This window comes from Ascaphus truei, chromosome 14 (genome assembly GCF_040206685.1).
Source record: "Ascaphus truei isolate aAscTru1 chromosome 14, aAscTru1.hap1, whole genome shotgun sequence".
NCBI lineage: Eukaryota > Metazoa > Chordata > Amphibia > Anura > Ascaphidae > Ascaphus > Ascaphus truei.
In genome coordinates, this window is record NC_134496.1 from 23458486 (window position 1) to 23476519 (window position 18034).

The following is an 18034-nucleotide window of genomic DNA, read 5'->3' on the forward strand; positions in this document are numbered from 1 at the left end:
GTAATATTCTCTTCCCATGACAGCTCCTAGTCACCCGGATGAAAAAGGCCTATACAAATGCCAAGATGTCACGGGACAACGAGCTGAAGGACACGCTCATTCTTACAACCGGTGACATAGGAAGGTAACTTTTTTTTTCCTGTGCTAAGAGAGGGTTTCAGTGCCGTGTTCTGCAATGAATTGAAGGCGCTCTGACTATCAGAGAAACTACCGGTCTCTGTGATAATGTAATACTTGTGAGAGGTAATATGGGTCAAAAAGTAAAACTGTAACATCACAAAACCCACCAGGTAATGTGTGTGGTGAAGAAATATACAGTATGGTATTGATAAAGTAACACGTTTAAAGCCGATCAATGCTCTTATGGCCTCTTGTTACCGTCATAATATCGTAATAATATTAATAATATCAATAGCTAGAAAATAGCATTAAAGCAGCAATAATACATTCCCCCTCCCCCCTTTTTTCCCCCTCTTGTTTGTATATATAAAGCATGTGGTCATGTTTAATTCTACATTCTTAACTAAGCTGGCAATGGTTTGGTGCTGCGGTTCTAAATCTGCAACCATGCTGATTGTGTGCCTAACATAATGGCCGCCTTCTAACTTTGTGCTGCAGTCTGGGAAATGCTGCAGTTGATATGTAACATTATATTACTAAGTGTAGCACGTTATTGTTACAGCGTTCAGAGTAATAGACAGTCTGCTGTTTGGAAGACAGCAACAGATATGTTTGTGATACTTTGTTGACAAAAGGGCAGAGCTCAAAAAGGTGTCAGATCCTGTTTCGAAAGAGGAAGTGGATATGACTTTTTAAATGGTTGCTGTAGCAACCAAAGAATGATCAGTACATTAAAAAAATCATTACAAATGTCAGGAGTTACTATAGAACAGATTTATTTTAAACAAACATATAGAATCTTTCACATTTTGCTGCTTTTAGGGTCACCTATAAACGAAGAACAAGACACCAACATACACACACACACACACGGTGTGTATACCTCTGCTGTTGTTGTGTTGCCATTTAAAGATCAGACCCCCCAGGAGGCTCTGGCGTGGTTTTCTGAGCTGGTTTTCTTTCCTATTCAGGGCAGCAAAAGGGGACCTGGTACCATTTGCACTCCTGCACTTGCTGCATTGTCTGCTGTCCAAATCCACATCCGTGGCCGGAGCATCTCATACAGAAATCCGCTCGCTGGCAGCAGCCAAGTCCATCCGTCTGCAGGACTTTTTCAGCCAGTACAAGAAGCCCATTTGTCAGGTGAGATCCAACTATTGTAGCTTATTCTGCCTTGTTCTGCGTATTGTATGAAGAATCAGGCATATCGAACATTTGTCGCCCGTGGAAAGCATTTGACCTACTATCTTAATAGAATAAAAACTCCCCCGCTGCTGGAAAGAAGGGGTCAGTGCAGGCTCTTTGCTTGTGGGACTGGGACATGTATCAATGTTTGTGGTCCTAATACTTTTCATTTCACTTGTTTTTCCCCCCCCCCATATTTAAAAATGCCTATTTGTATCCTGTTTACATTACATATTAACATTTATATAATGGGACAGACATACTTTACAGCGGGGGATCCCTTGTGCGCATGCGTTGATCTGTTGCCTAACTGGGTTGGTTTGCTTCCATTCTGCTTCTCCTGACATGTAAGCCTGGAGTGACTTCTTAAACAGTCTAACACCAGTGTTTTTTTTTTTTTTTTTGTGTTTTTATTTTTATTTTTTGTGTTTTTTTTTTTTTGTTGTTTTATGCATTTGACTCCGAAAGCTCCTAACTTGGCATCTGTTACACACGCAACCCCATAAAAAAGTCTCACGGGTTTGAATCAGGAGGGGAACGGAGGCATTTAAAACAATTACAATATAGTGTAGTATGTCCAAAAAAGTAGGAAATGATATTGGGATTAGGAAGACACATTCAGTGCCTGACCAATTGGCATGTAAGAAACGCTTTCTTTTTGGCAAAAGAAAAAAAAATGCTCATCCACGAGGTGGAGAGGATGGTCCAGCTGTGAAGGAGGTGTGTGGACACGAGGGGTATGACCCAGCCTCACCGGGAGGTTCGGGGAGACGCACCCAGAACGAACAGTGAGATTCGGGTCCCCCCTTCCTGAGAAGAAAGAGGGATTTAGATATGAGAGGAGGGAGAAAAACCACCACAAAGGGGTGTGGGGGGAAAAAACAATAATGGGATTAACTTCGGCTCTAATAAATTATCTTCTAAGGAAACCTCTGTTAAAAAAGGCGGTGCCATTTGTACGTACTCGTGGTTCAAACCCCTTCAATCTGTTCATAGATCGAAATAATCCTATTTAACGTGATCCAGTCAAAGTAACATAGAGAGGGATAAAATTCCCCTTTTCTACATACTTATTTTAGGAAGTGTCTTTTTTGTTGTTGTTTTTTTTTTTACCCCAGTCAACAACAGGTAAATGTTAGAGATATACAAGAAAAAACAAAAAAATGCGCCAAATGGGATGTTACTATGAATATGGGCAATGAGCAGGATTAACAATAAAATGTATATATATATTAAAAAAAAAATATTATAAAAAAAAAAAAACTTGTGACATGAACCAGTCCGGTGCGTATAGGGTATTGCTAAAAAGAATATATATATGAGTGAGACAGACACAACCCAATGAATGATGCAGCTTCTTAAAACAGGGAACCCCTAGTCCCTGATAAATGCGTGGCAACAAAGAAAAAGTAAGTTAGAAGCGCAGTCAATACAGGGTTGGTGTCAAACTCTATATCTTTATTATATCTTGTCCCAGGGATAACCCTCTAGGACAACAACAACATGAAAATCAATACATTAATAGTAATGTTAAAAACTGTGCAGATGAAGCTGTTTGTGCAATTGCACTTGGTTGGTCTTCAAGGAGTTAAAAACGGGAGTCGCCCGATAGTTAGTCTAAGTCTTGCAATCTGTGCACTGCCCGGGCAGGTTTTAGGTAGAAAGCCGAGGGTACCCCAGGGTTGAGACAATGCTCAATATGCTCACCCTTGATCCACTTTGGTCCGTTGGGGTCCAGTAGTATTCCTTAGCCCCGAAATCTGCTCCGTAGCAAGCTGCTCAGAAGCGCTAGGGCGCACGATAGCAGACAGCCCTCCGGGTGTCCGGGTCTGATGTCACTTCCGGCTGTGACGCACAGACCCTTCCCGGTAGTCTCTGGGCTTCGTCTGTTAGCTCTCCTCCTCCTGCTAGTTGCCGATGACCAGGCAAACGGGTTTTGATCAGCTGGAGCCCAGCGTATGGTGTTGACAGCTCTACTCCACTGCACTGTATGGAAGCAAACACCCTATTGCTCCTCCTCCTACGCGTTTCACCAAAAGGCTTCGTCAGGGATATCATTGCACCAGTGCCATGTTGATTTATAGCCAAGTTAATTGCAATGGCTCAATTAGTGTGATAATGAACTTCAATATTGGTCCAATCAATCTATTATCTTGATGCACTGGTGCTACTGATATAAATGACTGGTTCATGTCAAAAAAAGAAAAAAACAACAATGCTTGAACAAAAAAACATGATAAAAGAAAAAGATTCATTACAATATATGATAATTTACAAATATTTTAATATTAATAATTTAATAAAATTTAAATTGAAAATACATTCTTTTATAAATCTATCAGTGTTGGTCATTATTAAACAAATGAATTCATCAATATGTATTATTTATTAATAAATTAGCTACACAGTTAAAACACATAATATAACCCACAAATATATTTAAATGAATAACTAGCTAACCTGATTACAAAAAATCAATACATGAAATAGATAATGTATTAAACACTCATAAATAAAATTTTAAACATTTAAAATCAGATAAAGTATTGAAATAATTTAAACCCTCAATAGATAAATGGTTTATGAGACAGATAACAATTATTGAAAAGCTAAAAGATCCAGCTCTTCATTCAGTCCCACTGGACTCATTGTTTGTAATTTGAAAATCCAGTAGGTCTCCTGTTTCCTAAGTTTTAAAAGTCTGTCACCCCTCATGGTTGTGTGACTAATGTGTTCAATACCCACAATGGATAATCCTCCTATATCTTTATTGTGGGCTGTTAAAAAATGACGTGAAACCCCATGTCCAAGGAAGCCTCTTAAGATGTTTCTCCTATGTTCAGTAAAGCGTTCCTTTAAACTTCTCTTTGTGCGGCCTATATAATAAAGGCCGCAAGGACAACTGAGCAGATAAACAACGTATGTCGTATTGCAGTTGATGAACTGTTTTATTCTAAATTTTTCTCCTGTTAAGTTGGATACAAACTCAGTATACTTATTTTTAATGTGTTTGCAGGTTAAACAATTAGTACGTCCACATTTATAACAGCCACCTGGGCATGACGGTAACCATGTGTTTTGATCAGTTCCTGTTTCATTCAGTCCAGTTTTACTTTGTTTTAAAATAGTGGGAGCTAAAACATTCTTCAAGTTTTTCGCTCTTTTGAAAACAATCCCTGGTTTGTTTTGTAATGTTTTTCCTATGATAGGATCATTTAATATGATCCTCCAATGTTTTATGAGAATCTTTTTAATATCATTACAGGCCCCATTGTATTTCGTGATGAATAAACAGTTATCTCCATCTTTGGGATTCGTGCTTTCTACCTGGTCTGGTTTTTTAGAGATTTGTTTATCTTGTATCAGACACAGTCTATTTTGTCCCTTCACCTTTAAAAGTGCTGCATCCAATCTGTCTTTATTATACCCTTTGGCTAAAAATTTCTTATAAAGTGCATCTGCTTGTTCCTTAAAATCCGATTCTTTTGAGCAATTCCTAAAAATTCTTAAAAATTGCCCATAGGGTATATTATTGATCCAGGCCTTAGAATGATTACTTGTCCGCTCTAGATAGCTGTTGGCATCTACTTTTTTAAAAAACGTTTTGGTTAAAATTTTATCCCCCTCACTAAATAAAACTAAATCTAAAAAATTGATAGTGACTGGATGGTGTTCATGGGTGAACTGTAGGTTTACTTCATTATTATTCAAATAAATATAAAATTGTAAAAGCTCTTCTTGTGTACCCTTCCATATTATTAAAAGGTCATCTATGAACCGTTTGTAAAAATAAATGTTGTTAAAAAAGGGATTGTTCTGCCAAATGTTCTCTATCTCCCATTTACCCATAAAAAGATTGGCAAAACTGGGAGCAAATTTGGTCCCCATAGCCGTTCCAATTCTCTGAATGTAAAATTTGTTATCGAATAAAAAATAATTATTTTTTAAAATAAAATCTATACTTTCTATTATAAACGATCGTTGCTCATTGCTCATAAAGGGGTCCTGTTTTAAAAAATAGTCAACTGCTTCTATTCCCTTCTCATGGATAATACTTGTATAAAGTGCAGTGACGTCACAGGTTACCCATATAAGATCGTCAGCCCATTTCATGTTCCCCAATATATCTAAAACGTGTTTGGTATCTCTTGTGTAAGATTTCAAATTTTTTACATGTGTTTGAAGGAACGAGTCAACAAATTCGGACAAGTTTGAAGTTAGAGAGTTTACTCCCGATATAATCGGGCGACCTGGCGGGTTTGTAAGGCTCTTATGAATCTTGGGTAGGTGATACATTATTGGTGTACTAGGATTTTCCACATAGAGGAATTTAAACTCTGATTGATTCAGTACACCTTGTTGTTTCCCATCTTTTAATAATTGTAAAAGATTTTTTTGGAAAATAATCAGCGGGTCTGTCTTGAGAGAGGAATATGACTCCCCATCTCCCAAAATTCTAAAGGCTTCAGATACATAGTCAATTCTATCCTGTATTACTATCCCTCCACCTTTATCTGCTTGGCGGATAATGATATTTTGATTATTTTTCAAATCATCAACAGCTTTCACCTCTGTTGGTGTAAGGTTAGGTCTTGTTTTAGGAGGGTGCTCACAAAGGATCTCCATGTCTTTCAGAACAAGATCAAAAAATACCTCTACATTAGGACCTTTAGACTGAGTTGGATTAAAGTTAGACCTGGGTTTAAAGTTAGAATGTATTGTTCCTTTCTGGATTCCCATTGGATTCAAGATTAGCTCTGTTTCCAAAGGCCCCTCATTCTCCTCCAAGAGTGCAACCATTGATGCTAAGCATTCTTTTTCTTTTTCCTGCACAGAACTGTCGTATATTGGAACATTTTTAATACCGTTCTTAAGAAAATGTCGCTTTAGTGTTAATTTTCTTGTAAACCTGTGCAGGTCAATAAATAAATCAAATAAAACTGGTCCACTGGTTGGGGCGAAAGAGAGGCCTTTCTCCAATACTCTACTTTGGTCTACTGTAAGGGGAAAACTAGACAGGTTAAAAATACTTCCCTTATTGGTTTCCCTGGCTATTTTGCATTGTCTCTTTCTTTGAACCTCTTTGCCCCCTCTGCTACCTCTCTTTCTAACTTTTTTAGATCTTTCTGTGTTTGTACTAGTTACTTCTTTCTCTTTTCCAGGAGTAGCATTTCCTTCTCCCGAGCTTCTTTTAAATCTGGGTCTTTCTTCTGTTTTTGGTTTGGGTGCATTATCCTCTTTCCGCTCCTTCCTTTCTCTAAAAAAGACCCACTTGGTGTATTTTTGAAACTTTCCAGAAAACCAGACCTTGTCTTTGGTCTAGCTCCTAGATTCCCTTCAATATGTGAGACCTCATTTATTCTAAATGTATCAGAGGTTGGTCTAAATGAATCCTGGCCTATATCCTTAGGTGTTGAGTAACCTCCCCTATTGGGTACTACCGAATTGGTATTCAAGGGCCTATGATTGGGTTTCTCAATTTCCCTACTTTTAGATTTTTGTGGGGCAGCTACATTCCTCCCTGAGTCACTGGGGTTTCTATATGATTGTTCAATAACAGGGTTGGCCCTTCCAATGGAAGTTTGATAGGACCTACCCCGAGACTGATATAGATTCTTCATATTGTTCTTGGGTCTAAATTTATCATTTTTCTCATGTTTCTTTGTCCAATTTCTTTGTTTGTTGGTGGAATAATCTATATAATCCCTTTCAAACTTATTATTTTTGGAAGATATTAATTCTTCTTCAAATCTCTCAAGATTCAAATCTGTAGTTTCCATCAAATCGTTAAATTCAATCGTATCGCTAAACAATTTTAGTTCACTTTGTAGCTTATCTATTTCCTCAGCTAGATTTTCCAAAACCTTTTCCCTATATGTGATGAGTAATCTCATAAGGGCAAAGGTACTAACATCTAAGATTTCATTCCATGATTTTGTAAATTCAGAATCTTCAAATGTAGGGTCTTTCAAGAGCCTAAGGCCTCTTGGGGCTCTTCCCTCTTGTAGGTATTTTTTAAGGAAATATACATCCCACCAGGGCAGTGCACAGATTGCAAGACTTAGACTAACTATCGGACGACTCCCGTTTTTAACTCCTTGAAGACCAACCAAGTGCAATTGCACAAACAGCTTCATCTGCACAGTTTTTAACATTACTATTAATGTATTGATTTTCATGTTGTTGTTGTCCTAGAGGGTTATCCCTGGGACAAGATATAATAAAGATATAAATGTTAGAGATATGTTTGATCACGTAGGAAGTAAAGGATTTGAGGATTTATCCAGCAGGGATGTACAATAAAAACTATCACAAGAGGTAGGATCTGGATCTGCTTTAGGTCTGATTCCTGTGGATTTTTAGTTCTTATAGGACAGCTTCGAGGGGGGGGGGGGGGGGCATTGATACCTTAACCCTTTCGCTGCCAGGGAGGCCTGCAGGATACTGCCACACTGGCAGCGAAAGGGTACGAATTTGTTGGGAGGGGGAGGAATATAGAGGGCCATATTTACTAAGTGCTGCTATTACTTAAAGCAATCCTGCTTTCTGTTTTTCCATTTTTTTTGCGTTATGGGATTGAAGCAGGGGGTCTTTGGAGCTGAACCATGTTAATTTCAGCTCCTGGGACCCCCTGCTTCCCGCGATACCTCCATAGGTCTGGCTGGACTATGTTTGGCCATCGAAATGGTGAATTTAAAGCTCTCGCATCACGTGGGACAATAAGAAGACGGGACGTCATCCTTTTCGGCTCCCTTTTGGCCCAGTGACTGGGACCCTTAAACCCGCGGAGCAGCTACCGGCGCCCCTTACTGAGATCAGTATCTCGGGGAGCAGGGGAACGTCACAGCTGACATTAACGCGGTTCAGCTTCGGAGACCCCCTGCTTCAATTCTATATTAAAAAAACCAAAAAACACATGTTCTGCTTTAAGAATCTTTCTGTAGCTGGAAGTCACCTCAAAGCGTATTCACTCGAATGTCCATATGGTGTCTTCCAGCACCAGAAGGTGTGTTTATGGGATGGCATAATTGGTAAATATTGGCTTGAATGTGTTTATATCAGAAGAGGCCACATTCTATAATGTACCCTACACATGAACATGTGTAAGATCTCCAGTTCCTTGTGTAATGTACCCTACACACAAACACGTTAAATATGTGTATGATCTGCAGTTCCTTGTGTAATGTACCCTACACACAAACACGTTAAACATGTGTATGATCTGCAGTTCCTTGTGTAATGTACCCTACACACAAACACGTTAAACATGTGTATGATCTGCAGTTCCTTGTGTAATGTACCCTACACACAAACACGTTAAACATGTGTATGATCTGCAGTTCCTTGTGTAATGTACCCTACACACAAACACGTTAAACATGTGTATGATCTGCAGTTCCATGTGTAATGTACCCTACACACAAACACGTTAAACATGTGTATGATCTGCAGTTCCTTGTGTAATGTACCCTACACACAAACACGTTAAACATGTGTTTGATCTGCAGTTCCTGGTGGAATCGCTTCACTCGAGCCAGCGAGCCCTGCTCAGCAGCACTCCCGCCCAGAGCAATGAGATGCAGAAGCAGGAGGCTGCACACCGGAGAGAGCTTGCCCTTGACATCCTATCTGAAATAGCCAATGTGTTTGATTTCCCTGATCTCAACCGATTTCTAACGGTAAACACCTGCTGTTTTGTTTATTTAAAAAAAATTAAATAAAAAAAAAAATGTAATCTGTATACTTCAGGTCACCTAGCATATGCTGGAGTATGTTATTATAAAAAAACGACTTTGTGTCATACATGCTCTAAATTGAATGAGTACTAGTAACCCAAACCTTGTTTAATATGTCTCTTGGCGATTTTTTTTATTCACCCAGCGGACCTTGCAACTTTTGCTTCCATATCTCGCGGCCAAAGCCAGTCCAACCGCCTCCGCTCTCATCCGAACCATCGCCAAGCAACTTAATGTCAACCGGAGGGAGATCCTGATCAACAACTTCAAATACATCTTCTCTCACCTTGTCTGCTCATGCTCCAAGGATGAGCTGGAGAAGGCACTTCACTATCTAAAGGTATACGGCGCCATCATAGTCATCCAAAAAGGCGTGGTGGGGTTCATTTTAGAACACGTGGAAAGATCCCTTCCCATAGATTGTCTTGCCTTTTTATCTTGTATTGTGCACTGCATTCTGGTCATCACGTAGATCAGGCCAACATTTTTCCCAGGCGAGACAATTCGCAGGCAAAGAGATTCTGGGTTGTCACTGTTCTCCCCGTTGTTGCTGTAGGGGGGCAGTAGAAGTGCAGCGGCGGGGACAGCTGCAGTCTGTGTGGAGCGGTCTGGGCCGCTGACAGCTTTCCCGGGGCCCATGACTAGTGTTTTTACCGGGGCCCCGCGTGTTGGCGGCCCTGTCAACCCCCCCTTCTTTCTCTTACACCCCCACACCTCTCACCCTCCTACTTTATTTCTCTCCCATTCCCCCATGTATTTCTCCCCCCACCCACTGTCGCTCATTCCCCCTCTTCTCTTCCCCTCTTCTCTCTCAATCTCCCCCCCTCCCCTGTCACCCCTACTCTTCTTTTAATTCCCTACCTAACAATCCCACTCTCTATCCCTCCAACCCTTTACAATTCTCCCACCCTCACAATTCCCCCCCCCCCCTCCACTCACAGTCACTCCCCCCCCTCACAATTTTTCCTTGGTGGTGCAGTGGCACAGAATCCTCCAGGGATCACGCGGACCACCTCAGTTGCCAAGTGGCACGTGGGTTACAGGTTGGCCACCCCTGGTGCAGATAACTGGAAGTTGTACCCACTCACTACGTACTACAGTGAGAGAGAGATTTCTTGACCTCTTTCCTGTCTTGACAAAACCACTGATAACCTTAAAGGAGCGGTCCACCTTCACCAACCGCCATTTTGTTTTTTTACATGATTGACTCCAGAGCAGAACCCCACAGTATATTCAGCTCCAGGGACCTCCTGGTTCCCAAGATACTGGGGACTGGATTTAAATGGCCGTTCAATAGGAAGCCACAGTAGGCCGCTTGCTATTGGCCTGAGATTTGGCATCCCTTTTTTCCCGCCTGAGGGATATATAAGCCCGGTTTCTTCACTGGTAAAATCTCTGGGGATCCGTGGGGTCCCGGAAGCTGAAAATAATTTGTCTCAGGTCCCACCCTGTAAAATAAAATGGGGGAGCTAAAAAAAACCCAACAAAAAACAGGAGGAACGACTCCTTTAACAAAGTAGCTTGCTTCTTAGTAATAAAACCAATAAGATGTCCGGAGTGTGACAAAAAAGCATATTAATGCCACCCACATACAGTATGACCATGATAGAAATGACGTGTATATTATATAGAATGAAGGTTTTCGTGGATAACAGAAAGGGCCTCCAGTCTACTGATCTCTAGCTTGTCTGTTACCCATTGGGGGCTAAAAATCCAAGCCAGTCGCTGTCTGTTCTACATGCAGAGTCACGGCGCTGTAATTAAGCAGGTTGAATATGTATAGTGATGCAGTGTATTTCAAGGCCATTTACATTCTCGGGTACGACGGGGAATGGATTTCCCCCCAAAATCAAGGAGTAAAATCTATATTTTATGTAGAGGACTTTTGACCTGAGTTTTGTATTTGTGGCTTGTTACAGAAGGAGGGAAAAAGCCGCACTCTCGTGAACGGTTACAGTGTTTTTATTAGGGGGGGGTCGACATGTCTGCTTCTCGAGAGATTCGCCTCCATGGTGGGGTAGGAGCCCCGGCGGGGTGATCAAGATAGTGTTTTTAAATGTCCTGCGGCCTATTAGGAAGTTGTGATGTCATCCCTTGTGACTTTCTATTGGCCCACGTGATGTGGCAGCTTTAAACTGCTCAGAGATACCAGCAGCGCACATATGGAGGTAATTATCTCGGAAGCAGGGGTCTCCTGAGCTGAAATTAATGGTGTTGATCTCCAGAAACCTCCTGCTTCAATGCTATTAAACAATTTGGTGTCGCCAGGAGTGCGCCTTTAATCAGGGGTGGCCAACTCTAGCCCTCCACCAACAGGTCAAGTTTTAAGGACATCCCTGCTTCAGCACAGGTGGCTCGGTCTTCGACTGAGCCACTGATTGAGCCACCAGTGCTGAGGCAGGGATATCCTTCAAACCTGACCTGACGGTGGCCCGTGGGGACTGGAGTTGGCCACTCCTGCACTTGACAAACACACAGTAAACCTCCCATGAGAATGCTGGCTTTTCCTTCATCCTGCTGGATCTCCCCAGCATTTCCATGCACCCAGGGCAGGATCACCACTACATTGCCAGTGCTCTGTGTTGCTCCAGAACGAAACGGAGATTGAGCTGGGCAGTCTGCTGAGACAGGACTACCAAGGACTGCACAATGAGTTGCTGCTGCGGCTGGGAGAGCATTATCAGCAGGTCTTCAATGGGCTGTCAATCCTGGCTTCCTTCGCATCCAATGAAGATCCGTACCAGGGACCCAGGAACATCACAGAGCCAGAGATGATGGTAAGGAGAATTTCCGTTTGCCACAAAGGAATTTCGTCCTGTGGGTTTTAATGACTTCTGCAGCAAGATAAGTGCAAGAGCTCAACGGCTGATTTCGGGGTCACAACTCAGGGTTTATCGCTCTCACTTTTCTCTCTCTCTCTTTTCTCTCCCTCTCTCTTTTCTCCCCCTCTGTCCCTCTCTCTTTTCTTTTCTCTCTTGTCACTCTCTCTGTCTCTCTCTGTCTCTTTTCTCTCTCGTACATACACATTGTACACACACACATTGTACACACAGCTTTGTATGTATGGCTTTATTTATATAGCGCCATTAATGTACATAGCGCTTCACAGCAGTAATACACGTGCCAATCATATAAATAACAAATAACACACATGGAAATAAGTGCTTCAGACATAAAGTAACATTTAGGAAGAGGAGTCCCTGCTTTAGACCATTTGATATGACAGAACATGTGTGTGTGACCTTGAACAAGCTACTTCAGAGATTAGTGGAGTTCACACGTGCGTACCCCCTGTGTGTACCCCCTGCGTATACCGTGTTGCTGCTGTATGCAGGGATTTCCAGTCTTCCAGCTACTGTGATCATTAGCATCCCTTCTCAAAGTTACGTGGAAGTATCCTTATACACGTATAGTACATGCCAATATTTTCTAACTTTTGTCCCCCTGCGTATAATGATGTGTTCATGTGTCACGTGTTCCCTCTCCAGGCAGATTACTTGCAGCCCAAACTGTTAGGGATTTTGGCCTTCTTTAATATGCATTTACTGAGTTCCAGCATCGGCATTGAAGACAAGAAAATGGTGAGTAAAGCACAAAACTGACGTTCAATACATTAAAGCTGAAGTCTCTCCGAATCTGGCAAGCCCTAGATTTAAAAGCAAATCGTACAATATTTGTATGCAGGACGTAGAAGGGATCTCCCACGTCACGGGGGGCAAAATAGGAATTCGCAACGTTATCCGTTAAGGTTTCCTATTGGCCCGTGTCACGGGATATAAAAACCAAGAGGTAAACGGCGGCACATTTACAGGTAAGGATGTGGGAAACCAGGAGGTTTTCCCGGTGCCGAAATGAATGCAAATTAATGTCTTAGTTCAATAAAGGGGAAGGGGTAGATGGGGGATAACGGCTTTAAAGACAGGCTACACTATTCTTAAGAAGCCGCTACAAAATGTTAGAAACACGCACATGTATAGCAAAGAATAGAAGCTCTGATTCTAGGTGAATTCCTGTATCCTGGGATTGATACAAGGACACTTATTTTACAGGCTTCTTTATATGGTTTCCTTTTTACCCTTTGCGTGTCGATTTTGTCATTCTGTAGCGCCGCTGTTCTGTATTATTGTCCTATATCTTAGTTCAAGTGACACATTATGTTAGTTAAGGTGGGCAAAAAGGTGACAGAAACCCTTCACCGTACAGTGTACAGCAAATATAAATCTCACTTGTGAGCACATTCGCATGTCTGATAGGTCTGCAACCCTGCCCTTCCCCATTATCTTATCTCCTAGCATATAATGCTTCCACTGCAGCCAGGGATTCTGGGTAACGACATGCAAATGAGCACCTAGTTGGAGTGAGAACCCTGCTGGTTCTCGAATACATAATGTCACAATTGTAATCACCTACTGATTCCAGATGCCAAAGCAAGGTGATCTCCAATCATATTTCATGTAAGCCCCAAATATATGAATGTTTTGAGGGCGTTCATGTGAATCGTTGTCAGTCTCCGTGGATGGTTGAAAAGGAATCCTGTAAGCCCGATGAGAAGTCATTCAGACCTATTTTGGAAACCTGCAAATGATTTGGAAAGTCAGTTGAGTTACTAGGCCACCACCAGGTCAGGTTTTCAGAATATCCCTGCTTCAGCACAGTCTTCGACTGAGCCATCTGTGCTGAAGCAGGGGCATCCTTAAAACCTGACCTAGTGGTGGCCCTTGAGGACTGGCGTTGGCCGCCCACTGTATTAGACCGATCGTTTCAGTTGCTTCCTCCTGTTCCTCGTTACCAGGCCTTAAACAGCTTGGTGTCTCTGATGAAACTCATGGGGCCAAAGCATATTAGTTCCGTGAGAGTAAAGATGATGACCACGCTTCGGACCGGACTCCGGTACAAAGAGGAATTCCCAGAGCTTTGCTGCAGGTAAACTGGGAAACTGCTACGTTGTGCAATGTGGCAGGTGAACCATTATCCAGTAATCTTCCTTTCTGGAGAAGCCTGCACGTCATGTGGTTAAACCGCAAAGTCTATATAGTTGCACATAACCTCTTGGACAGTGTTTCTCAAGCTAGGGTCTCCGGACCACCGTTGGTCTCCAAAGTCGGGGCCCCCGAAGCCTTTCAAAATTCACTTTGGTAACTCTCCCATGAGTCAGTGCATTTTCAAACACTATCAAAAGAGGGTTGTTTTTTACGTGAAAGTCCAGTATTTTTATATATATATAATAATGTATTGATGAAGCCACGTGCCAGTGAGGTGTCATTGTTACCGGTGGCATGGGCTCTGAATGGCGAAGTTTGAGAAACTGTTCAAAGGGAAATGAAAATTATATTCTAAACAACACAAAAGGGATCCAAAAAGGTAAAAATTATGTATTTTTCCATATAGATGCAGAAGATCTGTCTTTAAAATAGTCTGTCCGGCCTTCTGTGTCCGTTATGACGGTGGTTTCAATTAGAGATGGGTGAATTTTTTTGATGGATTTGGATCGTCCGGATCCTTTGGGCTGCAGATCAATCTCAAAAAAGGGCGATTGGCTTTTATCAGATTTTTAAGTTTTTTTTTTTATCATTGACAAACCATTCCGTGGAATCCGCAATCCGCGGAGGGATTTTAAGAATCCAATCCAAATCCGCCAGTGGATTGTATCCAACGACGTTTTTTTGGATCCACACGGAATGATACGGGCACAATCCGTCGCCGGATGTTACACCGCGGAATGGATTGTGAATGGCAAGCTCGGGAAAGTTTCACCTTGTCTCTAGTTTTCATTCGGAGAATGGCATCTTTGGGAAAGTGTAGTTGGGAAAGGTTTTTTTTTATTATCAAATCCGGAGGTGAAAGTGTATAAAAACCTTCTATTCTATGAATAAATCTTATTGTCCTGAAAAAGGAGACGTTGGTGCACTGGAAAGTGAATCACATGGATTATCTATCCTACATTTATTCGATCTATCTCTGTTCTGGTGGTAGACACCGTGTTCTCGCTCTGCCTAATGGGTCCTTGCTGTTGTCCTTTAGGGCATGGGACTGGTTTGTTCGATGCCTGGATCACGCCTACCTGGGCTCCCTTCTCAGCCATGTCATCGTTGCGTTACTGCCCCTGATACACATCCATCCCAAGGAAACCGTGGCTGTCTTCCACTATCTCATAGTGGAGAACAGGTGAGAGGGAGATATTAAGGATACCCTTCCATTGCTAATAAAACCATTACATTTAAGATATGTGGATACTGGTATGAATGATCAATATCGGTGAGTAACTTGGCTTCCATAACATCTCGTCATAGGGATGCTGTTCAAGATTTTCTCCATGAAATCTATTTCCTGCCTGATCATCCGGAACTCAAGCAAATCCAAAAGGTGCTCCAGGAGTACAGGAAAGTAGGTGGTTGCACGCAGTTGGGTTAACCTTTGAAGTGGCCCAGTGCTGAGGAACGAGTGCTCACGGCGGTGTCTTTCCCACAGGAGACCTCCAAAAGCACTGACCTGCAGACTGCAATGCAGCTGTCCACCAAAGCCATTCAGCACGAAAACGTGGACGTGCGCATTCACGCTCTCAGCAGCTTAAAGGGAACGCTGTACAAGGACCAGGTGGGGGGATATATGTTGCTGTGATTGTACTATTAGTGCTTCCTGAGCTTACCTAGAATAGCAGTGTAAACAGATATTATTGTACCTGTTAATGCGAGGCGTTAACGGTAACGTGATGGTTAGTGGCGCTGAAATGTCATTGAAAACAATCGTGACACGTGTGTTATCTACTTGAAGGAGCTATTCATGCGGGTAATTTTTTTTTAATTCTCCATTACTTTTAAGTTTTTGAACATAGGAAGCAAGGGGGTCTCCCTGTTAATTTCAGCTCTGGTGACCCCCCTGCTTCCCGAGAGAAACCTCCAAAGGTGTGCAGGTATCTTGGCAAAGTTTAAAGCGCCTGTGAGCGAATAAGAAGCTGCACGTGATGATGTCACGGCTTCCTATTGGCTGGGGCTTTTAAACTCTGTCGTTACCCGATCCCTGCTAGCCTAGCAGAGCGGCTCCCGGCACAGCCTATGGAAGTAAGTATCTCCGGAGACCCCCTGCTTCAATTCTACGTTACGAGAGCGAAAACAATTTCCCCCCCTCCCCGCTGCCCCCCCAGAAAAATCGCCCGCTTGGATTGCCTTTTTAATGCACACAGGCGTAAACGCATTTTTTTTGTGTGCGTTATTCCACTCAAATGGTGGCAACATCTGCCGTCATCTGCTTTTTCGTTTCCTTCTGCACAGGTGTACTTGCAGAAACAACCACTCTAGAGCAGAAGATTGGCAGACTTTTGACAACATTTTGTTTTATTTGAAAAAGTTGAATTGATGGCTCAACAGCTGCTGTAAAAAGTAAATTAAAAGCAAATGTATTGCTTTGAGCCAGGCACAATTAAAATGCACGTTAGACTTTTAAGTGCATGAATTGAATTAAACTATTCTATGTACACGCTGACAGCCAACTGATTGTCCGCCAGCCTGGTTCTCCCATTAGAAACGGAGACATAATGGGATGCTGTAAACCAGTTATGGTCTTGATCAGCGGTGGGCAACTCCAGACCTCAAGGGCCACCAACAGGTCAGGTTTTCATGCTATCCTTGCTTCAGCACAGGTGGCTCAATCAGTGGCTTAGTCAAAAACAGATTGAGCCATCTGTGCTGAAGTAGGGACTGGTTGAGCCAACTGTGCTGAAGAAGAGACTGATTGTCATCTGTGCTGGATTTCCTGAAAACCTGACATGTTGGTGGCCCTTGAGGACTGGTGTTGCCCACCCCTGGTCTTGATGATCTTTCCTATGTTTGATGTTTTGGAGGTTCCCATGCTGATAGTTGCCGGCCTGGTATTTTTGCTAACATCCATATTTGCTTTGTAGGCTAAACTGTTACAGTATTCGACAGACAGTGAGACGGTGGAGCCGGTTATCTCACAGCTGGTGACCGTGCTGCTAATCGGGTGCCAAGATGCCAATTCACAAGCACGTTTGCTTTGTGGAGAATGCCTTGGGCAACTTGGTGCTATAGATCCCGGCAGACTGGACTTCTCAGCTAGTGACACACAAGGAAAAGGCTTCACCTTTGTAGTAAGTAAACTATCCCAGACGATGACACATTCAGGCGTAGACATACTATGACTAATCCCAGCAGTGCGTGAAGTTCAGTTGCATATTAAGGGAGAGAGCCAGCTGCATTATTTTCATTTACAAAGCGATTGCATGCAAAATATCTGCAAAAACACATATATAGAGAGAGATTCTACCAAAGAATCTCTGGGACATTACACCCGAGTCGCCCCAAAAGCGGCAGCCAAAGGGTGTCGCCGTTTGGTAAGATTGCAGCCGTTTGCATTCTGAACCCCACCAACCCTCTCATCCCCTGTACCCAATGTTTCATCTTACCCTGCCTATAGATTGTAAGCTCCTTGAGACAGGGCCTCTTCTAAAAACACATTGCAGGCCTCTCCTACCTCTTCTAACACAACACATTGCAGCCTATCCTACCTCTCCTAACACAGCACATAGCAGGCCTCTCCTACCTCTTCTAACACAACACATTGCAGGCCTATCCTACCTCTCCTAACACAGCACATTGCAGCCTATCCTACCTCTCCTAACACAGCACATTGCAGCCTATCCTACCTCTCCTAACACAGCACATTGCAGCCTATCCTACCTCTCCTAACACAGCACATTGCAGCCTATCCTACCTCTCCTAACACAGCACATTGCAGCCTATCCTACCTCTACTAACACAGCACATTGCAGCCTATCCTACCTCTCCTAACACAGCACATTGCACATTGCAGGCCTATCCTACCTCTACTAAGGGCTGTTATATACAGGATGCGGCCGCGCGTTCCTATGAGAACGTGCATGCACGTGCCGCATGCTTTTCCTGTATATAGTGCCGGGAGCTGCAGGTAAGTGTATACAGGCATACCCCGGTTTAAGGACACTCACTTTAAGTGCACTC

The 18034-nt window shown here is 42.6% G+C and overlaps 1 protein-coding gene across 3 annotated transcripts in view; it reads left to right on the forward strand.

Moving 5' to 3' along the window:
• The window catches only part of ATR (ATR checkpoint kinase), a 73932-nt gene that overhangs the window by 18558 nt on the left and 37340 nt on the right, over positions 1–18034 (forward strand). For 2 of the 3 annotated variants that reach the window (XM_075570104.1, XM_075570106.1), the window contains exons 12-22: positions 24–124; positions 1092–1263; positions 8814–8984; positions 9187–9381; positions 11633–11818; positions 12530–12622; positions 13834–13964; positions 15063–15206; positions 15332–15425; positions 15510–15635; positions 16939–17145. In XM_075570104.1, coding sequence (XP_075426219.1) covers positions 24–124; positions 1092–1263; positions 8814–8984; positions 9187–9381; positions 11633–11818; positions 12530–12622; positions 13834–13964; positions 15063–15206; positions 15332–15425; positions 15510–15635; positions 16939–17145 — 1620 coding nt within the window. The remainder of the gene's footprint in view (positions 1–23; positions 125–1091; positions 1264–8813; positions 8985–9186; positions 9382–11632; positions 11819–12529; positions 12623–13833; positions 13965–15062; positions 15207–15331; positions 15426–15509; positions 15636–16938; positions 17146–18034) is intronic. The other variant, XM_075570105.1, reaches the window with a different exon arrangement.